Below are 24244 nucleotides of genomic sequence, written 5' to 3'. Positions count from 1 at the left end.
AGAGAGCGAGAGAAAGGAAAGAAACAAAATATGATGTTGAGGCATTAAGTTCGCATCCGTAAACGAGGATTAAGTAATCGGGAGGGAAAAAAATATAAAAAAAAAAGTAAAAAATGAACACACACATTAGGTTCTCGGATACTTTTAAGATGGCGAGGCATAGCACGTAATGAAATTCTTAGATTAAGGCAAGTGTGTCATAGCTAGTTAAGAAATAGGGGCTCTTAGAAGTCGATAGGTGCTGTAATAAAATGAAAAAAAATGAAGTAACAAGAACAACAACAACAAAGTTTAACAACGGTCAGAATTAGATTTTTCATGGAACTTGAATAAGAACACAGGGCATACGCCACTAAAAGTGCCCTTAGTTTATTTTGGATCGTTTAAAAACGCTAGTCTTTGTGTGAGATAATGTGGGGGTTATAGATAGGGTCTTCTAAAAAAGAAAAAAAACGAAAAAAAGAAGAGAAAAACAAAAAACGCAAACAGAAAACAAAAAGAGAGAGAGAGAGCGCGAGAGAGAACGTGAGATATAAGTAGTAAATACAAAAGATAAAAAAGAAACACATATGAGATGCGCGAGAGCGAGAGAGAGAAAGTGCGAGACGAATGTGTGGTGTGTAGGTTGTATGCATAATTTATAATGCGTACTTTAAATAAAAAGAACAACCATCTGCCTATGACACGACACAGACTGCAGAGACACACTGTTACTGTAAACTGCACACTGCGTGTGCACGCTCTAAACGTCACACACTTCTTACACTTTGTATGTGGAGCGTGCACCAAACAGTTTTTAGAGTTACTTACAAGCATGGTTTGGTATTCAAAGTGAAAGAATCAAATTCTTAATTACTATCATCCCTTATTTTTGATCAATAAACGATCTGTTTTGGGGATTTATTCGAATCATTTTCTTTTCCTTTCCTAAGTTTTCTCTAATGGCAGGCCAATTGTGAAAATAGTCTTCAACACAGAGAGAAGAGAGCGAGAGAGTGAATCCCCAAATTATAATTATATCATTGTTTCTTCTCAGATGTCATTTTTTTTAAATTGTATTTCTCTTTTGTCTGCATTAGATTTCGTTGAATTTCATAAAGAAATAAATACAGATTCATTTTTGTTTTTTCTTTTCCTTTGTTGTGTCAAAGAGTGAAAGAACAATTTCTGCGAGAAACAAACAAACGAAATGTAAAGTCTGTAAAATAAACTTACTCTCGTACAAAATCAGTGACTGTATTTACACGTATTCCAACACTAAAAAAAGAGAGATATGCCTTCTATTGAATCAAGTAGCGACTATTGTATATGCCTTTTTCAATGTTATATCCTGAGATAGATTTTTGGTATTCTCCAGGACTAAAAAAGTGAGCTTAACGAATTAAAAAGAGAAAAAGAAAACGAAAATAGGAGAAACTCCAAAAAGGAAACAAGAAATATCACGTTCTTCTCAATCGAACATCGGTTAAACGAAATTATACTGTTTACTAATGTGTAGTAGTACAGCATGTCCAACAGACTGAACATTTGTCCTTTGTAAGAAATGTTAAAGTAATAAGCCCCCCACATTATCCCAACTAATTGTGTAATAATACATCCAGCGTCCGCGTTTATACTAATCGACGATAGGATTGTTTTCTGCGGAGTAACAAGACTATGGAGAATTAATATGCCATGTTCGATTTTTGGTAATACGGTAGAACGTAACGAGTCTTTTCCTTAATACTTTTAACACCGTACACGCTGATGCGATTTGTACTATTTTGAGTAAATGCTTTTAATTTGTGCGCAATAAAGATTCGAAATTTTAAAAAAAAAGGTGAAGATAAAAAGATTTTAATCGAGATGCTGGCAATGTATGAGAACGATTACTAGATCTCCTCTTTTGTCAATTAAATGGTGGTTTTATAATGATGTAAAATAGAAGGGTAAAATTAAAAAGAAAAAAAAAGGAAAGCAAACACATCGTAAAAAGAACTCATTGAAATAAAAAGAGTACGAATTTTGATTTGATGCTGAGAGCTTTTTCTTAGGCCATGCAATACTTTTTCCATTAGGGTTGTACTTTTTGTCTTTTTGATTTCGTTAGATGTTTATTTGTACGAAAATATTTTGTAATTACTTTATATACATCATCTCGATCTGCATTCACGTTTAATTTATTTCAAGTTACGTTGTTGGAGTTAAAAGATTGATCCGATATCTTTTGATTATTTTACACTGAGTACATGATTTCGTGATTCAGTACGTTTCACGACGGCGATACGTGTCTATTTCTTTTAGATGATTATATTGCTTGATTTAGAATATAATAAATATTAAGTTGATAAAAAGAATCTTATTCTTATTAATTTGCACTATGCACAATTCATTTCTCTATTATATGTAAAAGTTATAAAACAATAATTCGCTATTAACGAACAATATGTTTCGATTTAAATATCCTTACGGTGTTATCCGCACCTCCGGATACCATGAATTTGGGATTCGACCAATTGCAACATAATACTTTATCTTCATGGCCAGAAAGGTCAAATAATGGCGCTTTAGGACTATAAGAAGAGAAATAGTTTTTTTTTTTACACGGAAAGCAACTTTGTAAATAAAATTGGAAATTATCGTACCTTCTGGTATCCCAGAGTTTCATCTCATTATCGTATGCTCCTGAAATAAAAAGAGTTTCGTCCACTGGCGACCATCGTACAGATTGTACCCATTGCGTGTGAGAAGTAAATATTGCTTTCACAAGTGTTCCCTCTAAAAAAGAAATATTATTTTAATACAACTTTTAATGCAACAATGATTAGAAATTTATAAATAAACGATGTCAGTCGAAACCTGTAGATCTTGGATCGTATAATCTAATATGCCTATCGGCTGACGCTGTTATAACAGTACGAGTTAATGGGGAATAATCGAGGTCAAAGAAACTTTTATTTCCAGCCAGTTCGTGTTTGATTCCTCCTAATTCTGAATCCCATATTTTTATCGTATGATCCCACGAGGATGTTATAATTTCTGTTTTATCTGACCATACTACACCACTAATGGCTTCTTTGTGACCTTTCATAGTTCTTTTAGGTACCTTTATAATGCAAACGTACATATCATAATAAATTATTTCTTTGTTGACAAATATTCTACTGTTTATTCATTTTATTTACCCTTGTTTTACCATGTTCTGATTTTAATCTTTTTGAGCTGGATTCACCATCTTCATTTTCATCTTGATTAGCTACAAACATAAATGAAAGTGAACCATTTTCTTATTAATGAACTTCATTTTTTTGTTATATAAACTACTTACCTGTAGACCAGATTTTAAGCATTGTATCCCACGCCCCAGTTGCCATTATAGTCTTATCGTAATTAATACTAACAGCTTCTAGTCCACGTTCGTGTCCCCTGCATACATGAATGCAATCTACAGAGTTTTCCATAATGTTCCAATCCCATATTATAGCTGTTTGATCTTGAGATGCACTGTAAATTATAGATGGTAAGAATAATTTAAAATTATTCAATTCAACTTTTCCTGGTTTTAGATCATACCTAACAAAACTGGCCTTGTCACTAGTCAAGGATATCCATGCTACTGCTTTAACAGGTGAAGTATGTCCAGGAATTACTAAATGATGCTTCCCTTTAGATGTCCATATATGTAACGTGTTATCATAACAGCCAGTCAAGATCCTATTAAAGTATAATAAGTATCTTAATACAAAATAATAATAATAATGTTAATAATAAATAACAACAATAAATATCAAAGAAGTTACCATTTTTCATAAACATCAACAGCAGATACCCAATCATCATGTAAAAGACAATCCTGAGGTTCTGGTGGTGGATACTTTTCAACATATTCAACAATAATCACGTCTTCTGTAGAAATATTTTTTTCTGCTATGTGTTCACTTAATGAAGTGCGTAAAAATTGTGAGCACACCAAAAAATCAAATTCTATATCATTTTTTATATCGGTCGACTCTAGAATTAAATTCAGTTAATAAACAAATATCCCTCAATAAACTTAATTTATGTTTAAGTTTATTAATTTAGAAATACGCTACCTTTTAAAAGTTCATTTATAAGAGTATTTAATTCACTTGTTACAATGGATGTGTGCACTGATAATGGGAAATCCGGAACAGCATACCTAAAATTTGAAAAATTTATTTACCGCATATATTATGATTACTGAAATAACAAAATTATTGCAAATTATATAAAGCATAAACACAATGTCATAACTGTGTAACAAAATGAAATAACCTCCTAATGCAGTTTACAAAAGATAATTAAAAATACTTACTGTTCCTGCTTCGTAAGGAATTTTATTTGTACCTGTGGAGCACTGTTGTTTAGGCTTTCATTAGCCATCGTAGTTTTAATATTATTCGTACTTTACTCTTTTATAAAATGGGAATTACAGAAAATACACGTGTGTGCTACATTTTAAACTAGATTATATCGATACCAGTAATCGACTTCTCGGAACTCTCAACGAATCGATTTATCATGAAATCGATACTCTTCTGTAGGTAATCGTTCTTCACATTATCGAAAGACTAAATTTTTTGTATTGGTTTATTTATTCAGTTCTGTATATGTGACTTTTTTAAATTAATAAATAGAAATATATTAATTAATATAGAAATATGAATACATATTAAAAGGTATTTGTAAAATGTATTTGGTAGAGTAATTAACATTCTTATGATGTTTCTAATTTAATAGTAAATTTCGTTAACATAACATTAAATACAATTTTAGGGTTGACAAATAATAATTTTGTTATTTGGATAATGAATTTTATTGAATTTTATATGTATGTATAATTATATTTCTTAATATATTCAAAAATTGTTTTACTATATTTATCTAATAAATATTGCCAAATAATTATAAAATAAAACTAATGGTAGAAAAAGTCAAATCAGGAAAAGAACAAATATAAATGATAATAATAATTTATGTTTCTCTATTTATTATTTATTAATATAATAATATTTCATAATAAAATTTCCTATTTATGTCAGTATTTATTTATCGCTAAATATTTTATTATTCTGATCTATAAAGTGTGTATTATTTTATTTATTTTAATACACATAAATAATGAACATGCTTTAGTCATTTAAAAGATCATACACTTTGTAAAATACGCAAGATGTTTGATATCTTAATGTAGAACGATTGGTTAATTAATAAACTTTGATAAATTTCACATATTAAAAATGAGATAACATGCTTAATATATTTTTTAGTAAATCAACGTTGATCATCGATTAGCGGAAAAAAATAAAAGATTAGAATGTTAAGACGAATCGACTATCTGATACATCACAGACTATTCTGCCTTCGCCTTTGTCTTCCCAATAAAAGAAGAGGACAGAGCGAAAGTTATTACTGCTGGGGTCAGTTCTATTGCAACAAGTGTTCCTAATCGATACTTCGATGAAATTATAAGAATCCATTGCTGCCACTGATAACAGCAATACAACATTTCTTAAAGCGCTTTTTCGTCACTAAGAATCATTGTCATATTAAAAATTACATTAACGATAATGTTATCTATTTGCAGGAAGACGAATACTTTAATTTTATCTTTAAATTTCTGAAATACAATAATTTTAGAAATGTGCATAATTATTACTAAAGTAATATAACAAATATTACACTAAATAGGGAATAAAGCAGTCTGAATCTCCAAAATGTATTAAATTACGATTATTCCTCATATAATTAATATTATCTATTTCAGCATAGAATGATTTATGTGCAAAAAACAAAGCTCGATTATTTCAAAGAAGGAACGCAATTCGTGAACAACAGGTGCTCAACGGTAAAGGAGATGGAAAGTACAAGAGGGATAGAATGGAAAATGCGCAGGTGTTTGTCGATTCACGAACACTCCACGCAATTCGACATTATCTGGGAGGAAAAATCTTTTTAAATCGGAACTTTACTGAAAGTATTTGAGCTGTTCGAGATAGGGTATGCAACAATATAGGCTTGTTGATAGTAAGCTGCACAAGAGGTTCCGACTGTTTCTCTATTATTGTAGGTGATATTAATTCTTTCCCTCTCTGCTTGTTTCTTGTCCATTTCTAGCGATGGGAACGACCTTATATTCACCACTTATTTTAAAATAAATTTTATTTTCACACATTTAACATTAATTTTGTAAAGGTTTATTTAAGATTTACTATTTAAATGGAAATTGCAAATGCGATGAATATTTGATAACTTTCCTGCAGAAAAGTTCTTATAATTTGTATAATTATGTTTGTGTGTCTAATTATGGAGTAGTTAAATTCTAATTTGATCGATTATTAGTGGAACTATTTTTTGCTGGGATCATGTTCATTTTATCAAATAGACATATTTCCAGTTAATGTAAAGTAATAGCATTTACGGTATAATATTACAACTTTAATGTTATTAATAGTAAATTTATCATTAATCGTTATTACAGTGTTAATTTTTTATAATTTCATCACCATCCTATTGCGCCACGTGTATAGTACGAAAATGACACGCAAAAGTGGTCATAATATTTTTCTATAATGCTTAAATAGAAAATTGTGCAGAAAATTATTGTCCCCTTTATACCAATTGATTTTTATTTAACAAATTTTTCTCTTAATTTTATACATTTGAAAATATTCAGTTTTCATTATTTCATCAAAAAAAAAAAAAAAGTAGTAAATTCTTCATTTTTGAAATAATTGATTCTTAGGAACAGTCGATGGATACATCTTACTTATTTCTATCAAATATCAAGTTACAGTATCTTCACAATATAGTGTTTTTCATAGCATCATTCTATATCTAAAATACATCATTACATTATATTTATTACTAATTATTTGATTATGTATGTATTATCAAATATATTTCTAATAATAAATATCCAATTCAAATCAATTTTTCCACACCATTGGAAACACCGCGCTAACACGATAATCTATATTTCAGGAAGTATCCAGTGCATTGTGTAACTGTCGTTTTCAAGGTCCAGGAGGGTATTGGTCCCATCACTATCCACATCTTTGGTCGTTTGCCAGCCGGCATGTGCGCGTTGCAATCGATTCCCTGGTCAACGCATGCCCTGCTTGCTCGTTCTTCGTGGAAGACTACTCAGTCGGTGGCACTGCTGCGGCATAACAGTACGCGCCGAGTAGGAAATGGTCCATAGTCGATAATCTTTATCCATCGAACGAACAAATCGCATCAAGTTCTCTCGTTTCTAACGCACGCGGTACATACCACAAAGGTCGAAGGATCACGGCAAGGATGTATTAAGGAGAGGAAGCAACCAGGTGTCACGCCCAGGTAAGTCGAGAAAGAGACACGTTTCTTGCCGCTACAAAGCGACATACAGGTCCGCAGGAATAAGGGAGAGACGGAGGGGGAGGGAACGTGACTACAACCTGATGCTTCGGCCATATAACTAGAGACGTGGTCGGTGATTCGCGGAATCTTGCCACTTTCGTGGAAAATTAAAGGAATTGCTAATTTACGCTCTGTTCAAATTCAGGATCGAGTAGATGTGCAATTAAGTATATTAACTTGTTCATTTTTCAACTTACAAGATAGAAGGTAAAAATTATTGTTGAAAGGAATGATTGTTAAAAAGATACAAAGTGAACAGCTGTTTTTATTCATGCATAGGTATGGTAATTGAGATAGAAGTAATTACTTGGGGGTACGATCGGAAAATTGGACCGGTTGGTTGAGATTAAATTCTGGATTGTTGCGCTTCAGTAAGCTGTTTTCCGATAACAGTGCTGTAACTTGTTTTGTTCACGCTCCGATATCGTTTGGCTATAGGGGTATATACATACTGTGATTGCGTAAACGCAGATCTCGTGTCGTTATGCAAAGGTGTACCGCACCCTTTATGAAGCTATGCGGTATCCACCGGCTCGTTGTTTCAACGTTGATTAAATTAATATGGTAGTTATGCTTTTTGGATGATCTTGATGAAGCTCGCTGTTATACCTTACTATAGGTTCACTACGCTCACAAGAGAACAGTTTCGAGCAGCTAAGATATAACTCGATTACTCTAACAAGTTGCCATGTACCCAGTACCGTAGTCCAAACAGCTTGTACACTTTTCTGTAATGTAATACATGTCGCAAATTATTTTTCATTGTGAAATTGAAATTTTGTAAGTGAACAGTTTTTGATTATATTTTAGAATAATTTATAAATCACGTATATTCGTGTCAATAAGGTCGTTTATAATTGTCATTCATAACATTGTTGATTATCACGTTGAAGGATATACACATATATATTAGGAAGAACATTAAGAAAAAACTAGTTAGAAAATCTATGAAAAGATTGCTTTCTTTTTTAAATTTAGTTCTACTTTTGAATTTATTAAGGTTGTTAAAACAATAATTACAGATAATTTATATACTAATATAAATATTAAAAGTACAGGAAAATATGGAAAATATCGAAATAAAAAATATTGAACAGTATAAACGAATGGACAATGAAAACAATAATTATCATTATAATTACCAACATATAATTAAAGAAGAGAAAAACTCGTAATTGTACTCTATTTTTATATGTAGAATGCAATCTCTCAGATATCCTCTGGCTCGCTTGCTCTTTTTTTCTTTTTTCTGCTTCGTCTCATTAAAAATGAAGATCTACGCTTTTTCATTAATCGAGGGAAGCATCAGCTCGGCCTAGCTTAATGAAAATAACTATGCTATCGACTATGAACCATGAACTTTCTGAAAAAAGAAACAATCTTTCTCAACTATCTTTGCACTATCTTTGTTCCCGTCCAAGCTATCCTTGTATTTTTTCATTTGCAAAAAGAAACATAATGCCATATTATAAGACTGAAATTGAAAGAAAAAGAATATTCTTATGGACTTATCTACTTAATCTTGAATAACAAACTAACATGGATATGTGTAATTATAGGAAGATCTATGGGCCGTAAACAGTGGTGGCGAGGAGGCTCGGTACTGTTGGTGCTCTTCATTCTCCATCACGTAATTCTAGGTGATGGTGATGTCGGTAAGTACTACAGATTCAAGATTATTCCAGCAATCGAGATAAAGTTTTCCTTCAGAGGAGGTTGAATAGCTGGAGAATCACTTTCTAAATCCTTGAATGTCTTCGCAATAAGGAATAAACGAATCTCCCTTTCATAATAAACTCTTAATTCCGTTTCAATGGTTATCTGAAAAATAATATTAAAGTAATATAGTATATCATACAATATTATGTAATATTATTAAACAACGATGACTATTTTTAGCCTAGAATTTATGAAAAATAAGGAATGTCTTCGGCATATAAATCTGATAAAACTATAATGAATATTTTCTACGTAGAACTTTTTTAAAATAATGCCAACGAGTTTCTCATGGAATTTATGCAGCGAATAATTAAAAACGGCTTGTTATAAACGAGGAAAATTAAATAAGACGACATTTTAAATTTTATGCAATTTGTCATAAATTTTAGTATAATATAAATTGTTACATATATATATTTATAACATATTTGCAATGAAAATGAATGTCATATTCGAAAAGTTGAAGGAATATTATTATATTATCCTCTAACTGCAAAAGAAGATATTCCTGACTTATCCAGTTTCGAATAAATAAATAAAGGAAATAAATAACAATAGAAATGAAATTTTGCATCCTGTTCATTGACAAATAAATATTTAAAAAAGGAAACACAAATCTACCAATATCCTGACGGACTATAGATAGATATTTTCACTGAAAGCTAAATTTAAAGCAACATGTTCAATCAACAAGTTTTATTTTATCTTCGGCCATCGAATCAAAAATTTGTATCGTATCAATTTTTCCCATTATATTAAAAGCGAGAATCAAAATACATACCCAATATCATTGTATAAATAGTAAGGTACGAAGATTACTGCTTTACAAAGGATGACTTTTATTGCCATTATATAATACCTGTTTTATTTAATCATATCTCGCCATTAGCACCTTTTTTATGACATAATATAATACACGCCAGATTTTCTTCTTTTATTATACTACAAAAAAATTAATAAAAACGTTGACAAGACAGCAGCGTTAGATATTAAAGCGCAGAGGGAAATACTGAAAGTGCAAAGGGGATAAATGAAATTCTTGATTTCATACCTCATGGTCCTCGCGTTTAGAAAAACTCGGTGTATTTATTATTTCATGCTTTTATCCTCAGCGTGATCGATATTTCAGCGAAAATTTCATTTCTCCGATATTCTTCCTTCCTTTTTCTCACTTCAAACATTTCTTCTGATGGATATTTCTCGGAATACCATGAGAATAGAATAATATTTCAACATCATCTGCAAGAAAACTTCTATTAACGAAGATTAACGAAGCTTTAGAAAAATATAGTATTCTTTAATTTATTGCAAATAGATTCGCTAAAGTGGAATTTAATGAAGATTACACAAGTCTTAGAAAGAGCCAACATTTTTTAGAATATGGATTGCTATGGACAGTTCCAGCTGGAAATATTAGTTATATTTTGTGCGATAATTTTAATTAATATATGTCTTTCTCTCCCTTTTTTTTTTGTAGTTTTCTTTCTTATTCGTTTCTTACTTTTCATACCTACGTTATTTTACCACAAAACGTGTTTTAAAATCACGCGTGACATTCTAGACAAGGCTCTTGCACGCGTGTGTCAAATGTAATTATTAAATGATGAATATGTATTTACACATAATATTATGTAATTATTCAGAGTTCCAACCATATGAACGTTAACAATTTAATATTTTATAATTACTAAACATTTGAACTATTTGAAACGTTTAATTGTTCGAAGAAATTTCAAATATTTTGTTGTTTTCAATAGTGAATTTTTTAATTCAAATAATTAATCATTGAATTTCTTCGAAATTCGACATCTGGTAATTTGAAATACACAAAAGGATGCACGAAGAATTCGAGAAGAATTTTCAAATTCTCTTTTTACGATCTTTAATATTTAAAATTAAATATGATCAATAAGCAAACATTGAAATGTTACAAGCTGTTACGGCATGATGAAATAAACGTCAAAGTTTTACTCGATTTTTAAAAATATCCGAAATACAATTCATTCTTTTATCGCTCGTAGGACGAAACGATTACTACAGAAAAGCTAGTGGAAGTTTTCACATCTGCTTAACTATTTTCATGGCAAAACTCCTGAAATTCAATTTACTTATGAACTTCGTTTGGACATTTCAATATTATTTGCAAATTACTTTGTCTGTACTTCTCCTTTTTTTCTGAAACAAGAATGTTAAAGTAACACGATTAGCATTCATCTTTTTTGAGATGTTCGCAAGATGATCCTTGGAACTTTAAATTTCTTCTTCACAGGCTGTAATTCACTTTAAAATAAAATGTTAATTATATCGCTTTATTATTTTAAAGCCCTTTTTAAAAGCAATAATATTAGTATACAAGTAGATATATTTGTAATAATATTTCTTTGATATAGTGTTGGTTTGTATTATCCATTCGAGTCTTATTTCTATCCTTACTACTAGTAATTGACATCACATTATCCTAAATAAAGATATGCTGTCTTAGTACTCGATGCAAATTCCTCTAATTTTTATTGCACACCGTATGAAATATTGGAGTCTCTTTACATCCCCTTCGGCATTCGCTTTCGTAATTTGCCTGTTTTTTTTTATTTGTATAATATTGATTACTCTCTGTTATCAAAGAAAAAAAATGCTAACGAATATAAAGAAATCAATTTAAAAACGTTTTTGTTTCAGAAACAAAGATATTACTTTTTTATTACCAGAGCAGAAAAATTCTCTCTAAAAAATGGCATAATATCCTGCAGATATCCAATAAAAAAAAAAAAACGAAATCAGTTTGAAGCATTGTCCTCTCCTAAATAAAAGTATCGCTTTCTCATCGCTAGATTTACTGGAGAGTCTCCCTTTCATCGAAAAACAAAGTAAGAATAATTCTCTTTGTAATAAAAAATGGATAAACGCAAAGTTTAAAAACGAGGAAGAAGAGAAAACGATCTAGTTCCTGAAAATTGCCTCTCGATCTAAGGTCGAAAGAAGAGGAACTGAACTGCCGATAGGATTTTCTCGTCTCAACAATTTCTCCGACGTCTCTTTTTCCATACAGTAGCACCTCGTTCATCAAATTCACTTGCCATCGATTTTCTATCCGATACCTTTTCGTCGTGTCTGTTATTCACACACGAGTATGCGATCAAATATAAGCTGTAGATGGGCTTATTGACTCGTAACCTTGAAAATTCGTTGTTTCTTCCCGGGGCTGGATTGGAAGGATGAAAAAAAAAAATAAAAATAAAAAGAAAAGGAGGTGATATTCGATTTTCGCCCACGAGCCATCCACGATTATCGAACCGTACATCCCACGCGACCACCGCCTTTGCAAACTTGCTTCCTCTCCTTTGCCCTAGATCCGTTTCCACTCACAACTGCGACCCTTCATCGTTATTCTTCGTCATACCTGTTTTCCTGCTATTCTTTGTTTATACCTGCTTTCTTGCTATTCTTCTTCAAATTTTTCTTCGCTCTTATCTCGTTGTTTCTATCAACTCTTCGGAAAGGAATTAAAAGAAGTGCTCTTTGTAATTTTAAGTAGTAACGATGGTTCCTCGAGAATGTTTCTCTGTTTGACGAAGATTTCTTCGCTATTAATTCTTGATTGTGATGCTCCTTTAATGCAGGAATTCTCTTAAATCTCTTTGAAGAGATCTGGAATCCAGAAATTAATAGATTGAGAAACTTCAGTACCATCAAGAAATATGTTATTATACAGCTTTTCCTCGTTTCTAATAAAATGACAAAATAAGAATGTCGTAAAGTACGATATAAAAATTTATATAATAATATAAAAATGTTATTTCGTTTTACATCGTTTTTAATAGAATGATTGGACAAAATGGTTTAATTCAATTTGAATATAAACTTCAGGATAACAAAATTTGTACAGCGTATACCGTGTAAATTATGAAAGATTGAAATGATTTGCTGATTAAATTTGTGGCATTAATGTTACTTGTGAGATGTAAAATGTAGAATCGTTGCGTCGGTGTAGTTAACGCGAGGCAATTCTCAGAAGAACTCAATTCTAAAACGAAGGTCAAGGGAAATGAAACGACGTCCGCCTGTTCCATATTGCCTGTTGGGAAGTTAAGGAGTAATGAGATCTTATCAAGGGAGGAAATTTTAACTCTTTTCCCTATTTGACCAATGTTGAAAAGCTTCTTAAAACGGCTATACAAATAGGTATGTAGGTATATACATACTGAAGATTTATTTTACTGTTTTACCTTTTATTATACCATCACATTTTATGTAATAAATATAATATACAGTATATTAATATCTATAATTAGGGTAATTTATCATAACGTTATAATTAAGCGTACATTATTTTTATGTAATAAAGTAATTGTATATAGTTGATTAATAATTGAGTTATTCAGAAGTTAGATCAACTCCATAAATCAAAAAGGTATAGAAAACACTGTTTCTTTAAATTAATTCTAAAATTAACTATTATGTGCGTCGTCTTCTATCATCATTATCTGTCAACATGAACTTATGAAAGTAAATTATTTGTTTCTTGACGATCGAACATTAATCCTGCAAGTATTTATGCAGTGAAATTAAAAATGAATAAAAAGTGGAGTTGATCAGTTTGGCTTCTGACAGGTTCAATTTATCGTTACAAATATATATTATAATATGCAATTACAAGCTACACGATATAAATTATATGCAATTAAATTATTCGTGCGTTATTTTATCGTATTACGTATCAATAAAAATAATATACGATTAATTACAGTATTTAAAAGCATTCCAATAATAAATTCATGTATAAATTATCAATAAAACAAGGTAAATGCATGGATATTAACGTTTAATGTGGCAGATTAACAAAGTCTCCGTGTGATTATTCAACTCCTATCAAGGATTAAACGATCGTGCAGCCACGGAATGAAAGTGGGTTGTGCTCGGTATTCTAATTAGCGAATACGTTGCGATCTCAACTATAGAATATGCGGCAGAAAATCGCTGCACACATGATTATGACGTAAACATATGCGTCAATGTATTATGAGTGAAAATAACGTAATTTTATTTATACCATCAAAACATTTAATATTCTTAGTAATTGTTACGTTAGTTAATGGGCCATAAAAAAATGACGGTTTTTGATCTTTAAAGTCAACTTTTCATCGTAATTATGAAGTTAATTTTATGTGAAACAAAGTAGTAATACTTAGTATATTAAAATATGTAATACAGTTATATAATATATAAAATTAATAACGAAAATATTGTTAATCATTGCGTACATTAAGTGAGAAAAAAGATTCTATCGAATATAAAAATTATGATTATAGTACATCATAAAAACATAGTTTAATATATTCAACATTATACCGGGAACTTTTGTTATATATGATGAAATTAATATTTTTAGTAATCAGATCTTGCTAGTATTTATTTTTTTATAAGTATTGCACTTTTCTTACATTTCATTAGATTTAATGAGACAATGAGAATATTATTTGAATTGGCTGCAAAAGGATGATTAATGTGGTGTTATCATAATTTTGCTCGGTATCATGTATTTAAAAAAAAAGCCTTGTTAATTAAAGCTTCATTAGTCTTCTATTGATACGTATAAATTCATGTTCCAGGGTGCCTGTTCAGTAAGAGCCTCTGCGATCCCCGAACGGAAACGTGTTACAATGGTAGTTATTGCTTGAACAATAAAATATATTTGTTTTGCAATCACTGGCTCTTGATACGAATAACATCCGATTATCCGTTTTAATATTCCAGATCTCGCGTTTGGCAAATGTTTGCCATTATACACTGACCTGAACGATGAAGATTATTATCAGTGAGTATTCACAAATAAGAAGCCTTTTTAGGAACAGAGATTTCAAAGAAAAAATTAAAAGATCGATAGAATTGGAAAACTTTGATCGAACGAATATTTTGTCTTACGTTAATTTTTATAAATCTATTATAATTTTCCTTATTTGAGACATTTAGAGCAAAAGTAGTCATATTTTTCTGAATTTATCGCAATATACTGTATTGCTCATAAAAAAGTGCAGAAATTCATATTTTTAAATTAAAGCCAGACAGTATAATAAAATCAGTCGTCGCATTGAACATTCCATGCCTACGTTTATTTCATAAATTAAAGGAATATATGTAAATAAAAAAGTAGAATTTCGGTGAAAAATTGCTTCACCTAGTACGTTATTTCATATCATATACATTTTGTGCAATTTTGCACTTTTAGATTTTCAATGAATGTATACAAAAACCGCAGTCTGTTAATTTATGTTCATAAAAAAAAGACAAGGTTTGGCCAACAGGTAGTTGGAACAGTCTGTAAACATATATTTACTTGTTTCGTGATAAATAACTTAGAATGTTTCACTTTAGTATAAGAACCAATATATAGTTCATACCAATATCTTTTACGATAGTAGTAAGTACTTACATTTGCTGTCTGATCATAAACCGACTGTACTACTTATACGATGCTCTAGACAAATAGAATGTGAAATTCTACTTATCGAATTGAAACAGTTAACATTGTGAACATAAACATTTACTTGTAAAGCTCTTCAATTTAGAGGTAGCTAATATTTATTGTCTTTTTCTTCTTTCAGATATAATTTCAACGTTGACGAATTGGAATTGCTAAGATTGCAATTAGAGAGGCTGCAAGTCGATGAATACAAATGGTCTCATCCCTACACCCAATGTATAATGCAAATGACCTTGTACAATTTACGCTACTGGTACGATTAACGTTGTTAATATCAAACGACATTTATAATAAGCAATCATTAATACGACAGAAATCTTTATGTTCTTGGAAAAAAGATTTCATAAGAATGTGTATAAAACTTTCAATTGTTAAAAATGGACTGGGTACCTGAGATTAAAGTGGAAGCGTGGGAGGAATTGATTGAATATTTTAGAAGTATTATATAAATATCTACAAAATTTGCGAATGACTAAAAAAGGAAGAGAAAATATGTTTTAGAATAAGGGACAAAGAATCAGCATGCTATTGTTCTATTATATTCTTGAATATTATTCTATTTAGTATTATCTTTACTATTATCCTTTTTTTTCATTTTTTATATCTTATAGGGAAAACTACGATCTTCGACTCTGTCAGCATTTAAAGCAACGTACGCATTTCGAAAACAAGAATGAAATCGACCAGGCCAAAGTAAGTTCATTACACCACCATAGCTAGCATGTTTTGTATCGTGACAAAATGAAAAGTTATGTCTTAACTTTGTAATAAAATGAAGAAGTTACGGTAGAATATCCAACTGTGAAAAGTAGATTCGGTAGAATCTTGAAATAACGTCGAAAAGTTATATTAAGTTATATCTAGTTATGAGATTCAACCTTAACAAAGTCTTTAAACAAAGATTGTGATAAACTATTAAAATTTAATGTTTAAATGAAAAATATAATTTTCCAGATCCTTAATTTTGCAATACATATAATGTTAGAATTTTTTAAAAGAAAAAAGTCACGGTTACAAAAGTTTAGATCCTCGATTAAATACTACAAACTATTATAAAGTATTTAACCTGAGTGAAACTTTTATTTTAAGGTCTAGGTTTTTTGAAGCTTTGGTCTTCTTTCAAAGACTTCGATAATGAATCAATATCCATATTCTTCTAATGAAAATTTCACGTTCATCTTACACGACACAAAACGTATCTATTAATATCGACAACGCCTGTAGTAAAACTTTACTTTAAACGTTACCTTCACTACGTAACAATGGAACTTTGCTTTTGAAGGTACCCACAATAGCCATAGTAAAATTCACGCCCAACAATGACAAGTTCAACAGCCAATTTGCCAATGAGCTCTACTACCCTCCTGGTACACAAAATCAGTATTTCCCTGATTCATTCTATAATGACGAATTCTCTCGATCGCCATACAAAGAACAATTCAGAGAAATCGATTCCCAGTTCTACAAACCGAGGTACAATCCGAATTCTCACAATGATTATGACTCTTCGTTGAACGAAAAAGATTATCAAGAAAATTATGACGAAAGTAATTTGCGTAAGAATCCAACGACTTTTGATGGAGTCGTTGAAAGATTGTCTCGAACTAGACGTCAACCTCCTTTGTATAATTTACAAGACTACAACAACAATGCAATGGAATCATTTGAAAACGCTTTGAAGGAGAGGATATCGAAGAAACTTTCAGATCTAGAATTTTTAATTAAAGACGAATCTGAAGATTATTCCGATAAAAAGGAAGTTGCGGACGAAGGTCCGAATGTCGAGTATGAGACAGTGTTTTCGGAAAAATACAAACCTAGGAAATTTAGCGAGACACCGGACGAAAATGAGCGTTTTCTGGAAAACGTGAAACACAATTCGAAAGATAATTACGATAGTGATGATTACGACGATGTGAACGATGAAGAGATAGTGCCTCAGAAGGATAGCTCGTCGATGGAAAATGGAATTTATACCGAAGGAGGACTTATACAGCCTGTTGATAAAGCTAATGTTGATACTGACGGTATATTATTTTATTATTAGATTGTAGATGTTTATGCAAATTTATACTTTCATAAATGCAACTAAAGGAATAAGATCTAATATTATAATATGTATTACGTTTTATGTATTATTATGTATTGTTTTTGCATCTCGAAATTTCCTATAAATGCATAAACATCCACAGCCTATTATAATATATGTACTTTGTTTGAAACAGTTGCGAGAAAAAGAAAATTTACAAATACTTTTCCTACTTTCAGAAAATGCCTACAATTTATTTGCCGATGATATAAGTGAACTCCTTCGGAAGCACGGATTAGCTGGCTTTAAACGTGGGGATGTTAAGAAACCAGGACCGCCGTTTTCAACAAATAACTATGCGTTTAAAATTCCATCCCCATCCAGTAAATATCTTTACTTATGTGAACTGTTACTTGATATTTAAAATCTTGAATCATTATTTCCCGATATAAAGTAATATCAAATATTTTGCAGTTTCAGAAAATGAAAATCGTTCTGATTCTATCGAAACTGAGCAAGATGTAAGTCGTCAATCGTGCACAAAATTATTAATTAGAAATATTAATTAGAAAATGTGAAATAAAATATTAATTAGAAAAATATTCATTTTTAGAATAATGTATTACTTACTCCATATGTGAAAAAAGAAGTAAAGCAACATACAGATTCAAAATCTTACAACGTTGATCTGGATCATGTTTACGTTGAATTTCAGAAACCATTTCACAGATGGTCGGAAGGTGAACATGTCGTCGAGGAGGTAATAGTCATTTTTCGTAAGCGTACTAACTTTTTTTTTTAAGAATAGATGAAATAAACGAACAATTTCCAGGTGGAAAAATTATTGGGTCTATCATCTGGCTCTTTAAAAGATATTCGTGTTGGCCGTGCGGAAGTGACGTTCAAGGTCGACAAAAATAATAAAGATTATAGCGCTACCGACGTAGTTAATAACATAGGTAATCAATTAATCAAATGACTAGACCGCGGATGCTTATTCGTTTATGAAAATTTAAAGATGCAAAAATGTAAATAATATGCAAAAATATATAAACTATTCGAAATTTAATATTTGGCAGATAAAAACAATTTCTCTGTTTAGGTCCTATTTCTTTTGTTGTATTCATAAAAATATGAATTTGCATAAACATCTACTGTCTACTAGTGAACTAATAATCTCTAATAATTATAGAGTAATAAAGCGCTAAATTAATCAACTGTATATTTTCAGACGACATACGTGGAAAATTGAAAAATTCTTTGGGAGTTGAGGTGATTCGTGCAGGCATAGGTGACAAGGTTCATCTTAAAACATATCTAGAACATAATATTTGCAATTATACTGTTTAAATTAATTATAGGATCACTCAATTGTAGAAAGATCAGAATCATAAACGTGATTCTTCGCTTATTTTAAACAGTGCATTCAAATACTTCGATAAGAGAATATTCTATGAAAACAAAAATTAATATATTTTTTTATTTAAAGATCAAGCTACCCGCAACGCTGGAAGTTGTTAAAAAAGCAGAAATGAGTTCGACTGTGTTCGGAGCAATAGTAACTGCAGGCGTCATAGCCATTGTAGCTGCAGTAGTCACATTGGTAATCGCTCGTCGACACGCTAAAGCTGGAGCCAAATTGGCAGGACTAACTACACCTGATCCGGAAGCATCGAAGGACTATCAAGATTTATGTAGAGCAAGGATGCATGCTAAACAACCGGCAGATAAACCAGAATCACCACGAATTACAAACTTAAGCAGGGAAAATGAGTCAAATAATTCGCCATCGAATCGATCTAGCACATCCTCTTGGGGAGAAGAACCGGCTCCTTCGAATATGGACATATCAACCGGACAAATGGTTCTAGTAAGTCGATATAATATTTTTATAGATGTTTTAAAGCAAGATAATAACACAAAACTGAGATTATTCCTTAACTACAGACATTCATATTTTTGTTATTACCACAAATGTACAATTTGTTGTATATTATTATTTTATTTATTAAATTTCTGTGCTATAAAAATTGATAACATACTCATAAATGTACTAATATGATTATAGTAAATGCTATTTTAATAATAGTGTTTAATATTTTAATATATATTAATATAATTTAAAAAATTTTAATTTTTATATTATAATTAAAATTAAGTTAAACATATCAAAGAAAACTATTATATATCATAAAAAGAAATATTGTAATTTCTTGCACCATTTTATGCCTTCACTTAAGTTACTATATATAAATTATTTATATAATAAAATATATATAATTTATAAATTAATATATTACACATTTTTTGTAAATTCCCAATATTACATATATTTCTAGAGTTACATGGAGGATCATCTAAAAAACAAGGATCGATTGGATCAAGAATGGGCCGCATTATGTGCTTACGAGGTTGATCCTTCTTCAACCGAAATTGCACAAAGCGAAGCGAATGCCAAATGCAATCGGCCTGGTGCAGCGATTCCCTACGATCATTCCAGGGTGATTCTAAATGATCTCGCTAATGTCAATAACTCCGACTATATTAACGCCTCTACAATCGTAAGTATTCTTAAGTTAATCATTTAAGATTTCTTCAGAATTCAAGGAAAACATAAATACAGAGTAAAATAACACATGCGTGGTTTTCATTTTAATATCGTTGAAAATGGAACTGAAAATAGAAATCGGTAAGTCACACGACAAGCATGGAGATTCTGCTGTTATATTCGCAGTTTTAATGAAAAAGCAATGCTTCCCTTAAAAACGCTTCCGCGTAGATTTTAATAGTATTAATAACGTTAGTTGATGGCAAATCGAAGCATGATTTAAGTTATCATAAATATAGATATAAATTTAGAGATGGATTTAATTCTATAGAAAGTAATGGAATAGTTCATATAAACGTTTGTCAATTTTATACTCAACTTGTAATTGTTTTATTGTCATTAAGAAAAGCAATTGTTAAATATATTGAATATTAATAACATTATTACTAAAAGTTTGTATTTTCAATTACTTTGAATAGGAAAATAAATAAAGAATAAGGAAATGAATAAGAAAACAAGTAAATATTCAAATGCATTAAGAAAATACAATATGATATATTGTTTTAGTAAATATACATACATAATACAAGTATTTTTATGAACGTTTTCTGTCACTTTGACATGAATTTACTTGTAAATTTATATCTACATTTTGTGATGAACCTTCATTTCAGATAAACGCTATGCGTGCACTACATAGTTTAGGCATTAGTTTAAGTTCCACAAAATAGCTTTTATTAGATTAAATATAAAAATCAAAGTTTAATTATGTGATAAGATTTGAACAATCCCTACATAATATGAAAGGTCGCCAGAATCACATAATAGTTTAAAAAATAGTAAATGCGCTTGTTATATAAATCAAGAAAGCCGTGTGACTTGCTTCAATATAAGATTAATAGTAAGAAGATAATGTTTCAAACGAATCTTTTCTTTTTCTTTTTTAGACGGATCATGATCCTCGTAATCCAGCTTACATTGCCACACAAGGACCACTACCAGAAACGACGGCTGATTTTTGGCAACTAGTTTGGGAACAAGGCAGCGTCGTAATAGTGATGCTAACTAGACTTACCGAAGAGGGTATCGCCATGTGTCATCGTTATTGGCCCGAAGAAGGATCAGAATTATATCATATCTATGAGGTGCACCTTGTATCCGAGCATTTCTGGTGCGATGACTATCTGGTGCGTTCCTTCTACTTGAAAAATCTACGTACCGGCGAAACAAGAACTGTAACTCAATTCCATTTCTTGTCCTGGCCCGAGAACGGCGTGCCACACTCCATCAAGGCTCTTCTTGAATTCCGCCGGTAAGTACCTTATAAATTCAAATGTTTATATCAGTATATATAGAATGTATCCTAATATCTCTTATTATCTATTTTTAGAAAAATTAACAAATCCTATAAAGGCAGATCCTGCCCTATAGTTGTGCATTGCAGGTAAGATTTGTAATATATTATTTACAATTAACATATTATACATATAATAATAACTTTTTCTTTTGGAAAATAATTAACAATCTTATCTGATACGTGATTCATTGAATAGAAATAAGAAACATAACCATTTACAGTGATGGTGCTGGGCGTACTGGTACATATTGTTTAATTGACATGGTTCTAAACCGTATGATGAAAGGAGCCAAAGAAATCGACATTGCAGCTACATTAGAACATATAAGAGATCAAAGACCTGACATGGTTGCAACAAAGCAACAATTTAAATTTGTTCTCATGGCAGTGGCAGAAGAAGTACACGCTATCCTTAAAGCTTTACCTGTCCCCTCTACAGAAAAATCTCTTCCAGGAAATAATTCTTCGACGAAGCAAGATCAGTAAGATTTGACTCGAATTCGAAATTGCAGTCGCGACGAGCAGAGGCAAAGAATTAATTACAATCTATCGGAGAAAAAATGGCCAAATATTTCTAGTCGACCGTAATTGCATCAAAAGTCTAAAGTCCCTGTTATATCTTTTATTTTCTATAACTTTCTTCTCCTAAATACTTTTGAACATATCTTAACATCGTCTAAATCTATTACAAACTTTTAACGAACTTTGCTTTGACTATACTTCATCACAGAAAACATCGAATTTTAGACCCTTTAAATTATAAAGATATTGTTTGTTTATTTGTGTTACGAGATAAATATATACATATGAATTATATTGCCGAATAATTATTTTAAAGAAGAATTTATTGTGGCAATCTATAATATTTAATTATACATCTCGTTTGACTACGGCCTACTTGAATAGTCAAGTACAAGCATATAGATTCGAAAGACTGAGCTATGCAGCTGATGGAATTCTAAATATCGGCTAATAACGGAATCATTTGTACTGTGAGTCCTTATACACTTGTCTTTCGCGACACTCTGTCGTGATCAAATTTTAACGTAATTTATTGTTTTATCATGGAAATGAATGTTTACCTCCCATTATGTAGCTCAGTCTTTATGTAGTTCATTGCATTGTTAATTTCATACCATAAAAGTTTTATTTTAATTGGATTAAAAATACGTTGCTGCCTCTCATGGACAATTCTACTAACGTGCTTTACAATAGCTTTAAATAAGACACCAAAAAATATAATATAATTCTATCTGCTCAGTCAATTCTATCAAGTGTATATAACGTTGATGATCACATTAATTAAGTCACATATAATTACTGATGCATTCAATTGAATTTTCGTATTTGGTTTATTGAATTGATTTCTTTAGAAAAGATTTTTATATACAAAACTTTAATAAAATTTTTATGTTAGTAATGCGAGAATCTAAATGCCCCACGTTAGAAATTGAAATCAGAATTTTTATACTATTGTTACACGTTCTAAAGAGAATGGATTTTAGTGGATTTTAATACGGCTATGACTGTTGCTTCCGTGAAATAAAATTTTATTAAACGTTAAATGTAAAGTTTCATGCGAGAACGTCGCAAGAAGCGCTATTTATCAGTCTTTTTTCTACGCATACAGAAATAAAAATGATCGAGCTGCACAATATTCACATCATAATTAAGTATCGTCATTATTAACAAAAAAAAATTATTATAAGAATGTTTTATTGATGTAAAATATGAGCTAGAATATGACCATGTAACATAAATTTAATGTTTTAAATATCATGCAGATATGTTACTATGAACACGCTTCGTGAATGAAAAGTTTAATCATTAATATCGTGAAAATGATGTTAGGCGGTATATAAAAAGAAAAATATACGCATACATGTTTGCACAAATTGCCGGTGTCGATATGACAAACCGTAAGTGGAAACGTCATCCTTGTTTTAAAACTACGGCTCTGTTCATTCTGTAGATCCAGCCTCCCACAGGATGAACAAGTTGTATTTGTGATTCCTTCCTTCTTTATTGTGCAGTACGATTACAATGTTTCCTTTCTACATTTCATATGTTTACGTTACTTCCTTTTCTAGCTAAATAACGATTTAAAAGAGAGTCATACATTTATCAGGTACTGCAAACAAGTTAGATTACAAAAGAAATAAATTTAATAATTACGTTTTCTCATGCTGCTTCCATTTCTGAATACGCTACATTTTAAAAACCAAGTAAGAAAGTTCAAAATCTTAATTATAACAGCTTATATTTTATGTTGGATTAATACAAGTGATATATTGTGAACTCAACGTGAAAGTTTGCTTGACCAACAGATATGTTTTATTAGTCTCTTTTAGCACAGATTCATATAAAAGATTCTATATTTTTATGCGAAGGGATGAGTCTATATAGAATGAAATAATATATAAATCTATACTATGTGTGCGCGTGTGTATGTTACACATACACTCAAAAGATGTAATACTATATGTGTTATAATATAATAAATCAGTCTATGTTCAAATCATAATATATAGTGTGTTCATATTGTTTAAATCAATTTTTCTTTTCTTAAACCATAAGTTTTATACATCTAAAAATCTCTATACAATTTGTACTTTTATTTTATACCTATCTTAAAGTTTACAAACTAATAAAATAAATAATTATATGTAAGATAATAATAACATATTTATATGTATATATAAATAAATCCAT

At 30.5% G+C, this 24244-nt stretch overlaps 2 protein-coding genes across 2 annotated transcripts; one reads left to right on the top strand and one right to left on the bottom strand.

Moving 5' to 3' along the window:
* Positions 1 to 2300: 2300 nt before the first annotated feature.
* Positions 2301 to 4466, bottom strand: LOC138180288 (ribosome biogenesis protein WDR12 homolog). The gene is made up of 9 exons (XM_069114009.1): positions 4316 to 4466; positions 4074 to 4159; positions 3780 to 3990; positions 3553 to 3693; positions 3308 to 3483; positions 3165 to 3235; positions 2839 to 3085; positions 2625 to 2757; positions 2301 to 2552 (listed from the first exon to the last, which is right to left on the bottom strand). Exons 1-9 carry the CDS (start codon positions 4381 to 4383, stop codon positions 2414 to 2416), a joined length of 1272 nt encoding a protein of 423 aa, XP_068970110.1. The 5' UTR covers positions 4384 to 4466; the 3' UTR covers positions 2301 to 2413.
* Positions 4467 to 5780: 1314 nt separating this feature from the next.
* IA-2 (tyrosine phosphatase IA-2) lies at positions 5781 to 24058 on the top strand. Its single transcript, XM_069113817.1, has 18 exons — positions 5781 to 6027; positions 6985 to 7341; positions 8961 to 9056; positions 14727 to 14780; positions 14872 to 14932; positions 15720 to 15851; positions 16210 to 16291; positions 16881 to 17625; positions 17867 to 18010; positions 18102 to 18148; positions 18241 to 18387; positions 18460 to 18586; positions 18859 to 18926; positions 19117 to 19497; positions 19967 to 20188; positions 21123 to 21487; positions 21566 to 21619; positions 21754 to 24058. The coding sequence occupies exons 3-18, from the start codon at positions 8969 to 8971 to the stop codon at positions 22016 to 22018; spliced, it is 2982 nt and encodes a 993-aa protein (XP_068969918.1). The 5' UTR covers positions 5781 to 6027; positions 6985 to 7341; positions 8961 to 8968; the 3' UTR covers positions 22019 to 24058.
* The last annotated feature ends 186 nt before the right edge of the window (positions 24059 to 24244 follow it).

The sequence above is a fragment of the Bombus flavifrons genome, chromosome 5 (assembly GCF_040668555.2).
Source record: "Bombus flavifrons isolate JBK064 chromosome 5, iyBomFlav1_principal, whole genome shotgun sequence".
NCBI lineage: Eukaryota > Metazoa > Arthropoda > Insecta > Hymenoptera > Apidae > Bombus > Bombus flavifrons.
This window is presented reverse-complemented; position numbering and strand designations above follow the sequence as displayed.

Coding starts and splice junctions, on each gene's coding strand:
- LOC138180288 (XM_069114009.1), bottom strand. CDS start 4,383: ATGGCTAATGAAAGCCTAAACAACAGTGCTCCACAGGTACAAATAAAA. Junction 3,484..3,552: donor GACAAGGCCAGTTTTGTTAG/GTATGATCTAAA, acceptor TATAATTTACAG/TGCATCTCAAGATCAAACAG. Junction 3,236..3,307: donor GCTTAAAATCTGGTCTACAG/GTAAGTAGTTTA, acceptor TTATGTTTGTAG/CTAATCAAGATGAAAATGAA.
- IA-2 (XM_069113817.1), top strand. CDS start 8,969: ATGGGCCGTAAACAGTGGTGGCGAGGAGGCTCGGTACTGTTGGTGCTC. Junction 14,933..15,719: donor AACGATGAAGATTATTATCA/GTGAGTATTCAC, acceptor TTCTTCTTTCAG/ATATAATTTCAACGTTGACG. Junction 18,927..19,116: donor GTGCAGGCATAGGTGACAAG/GTTCATCTTAAA, acceptor TTTTATTTAAAG/ATCAAGCTACCCGCAACGCT.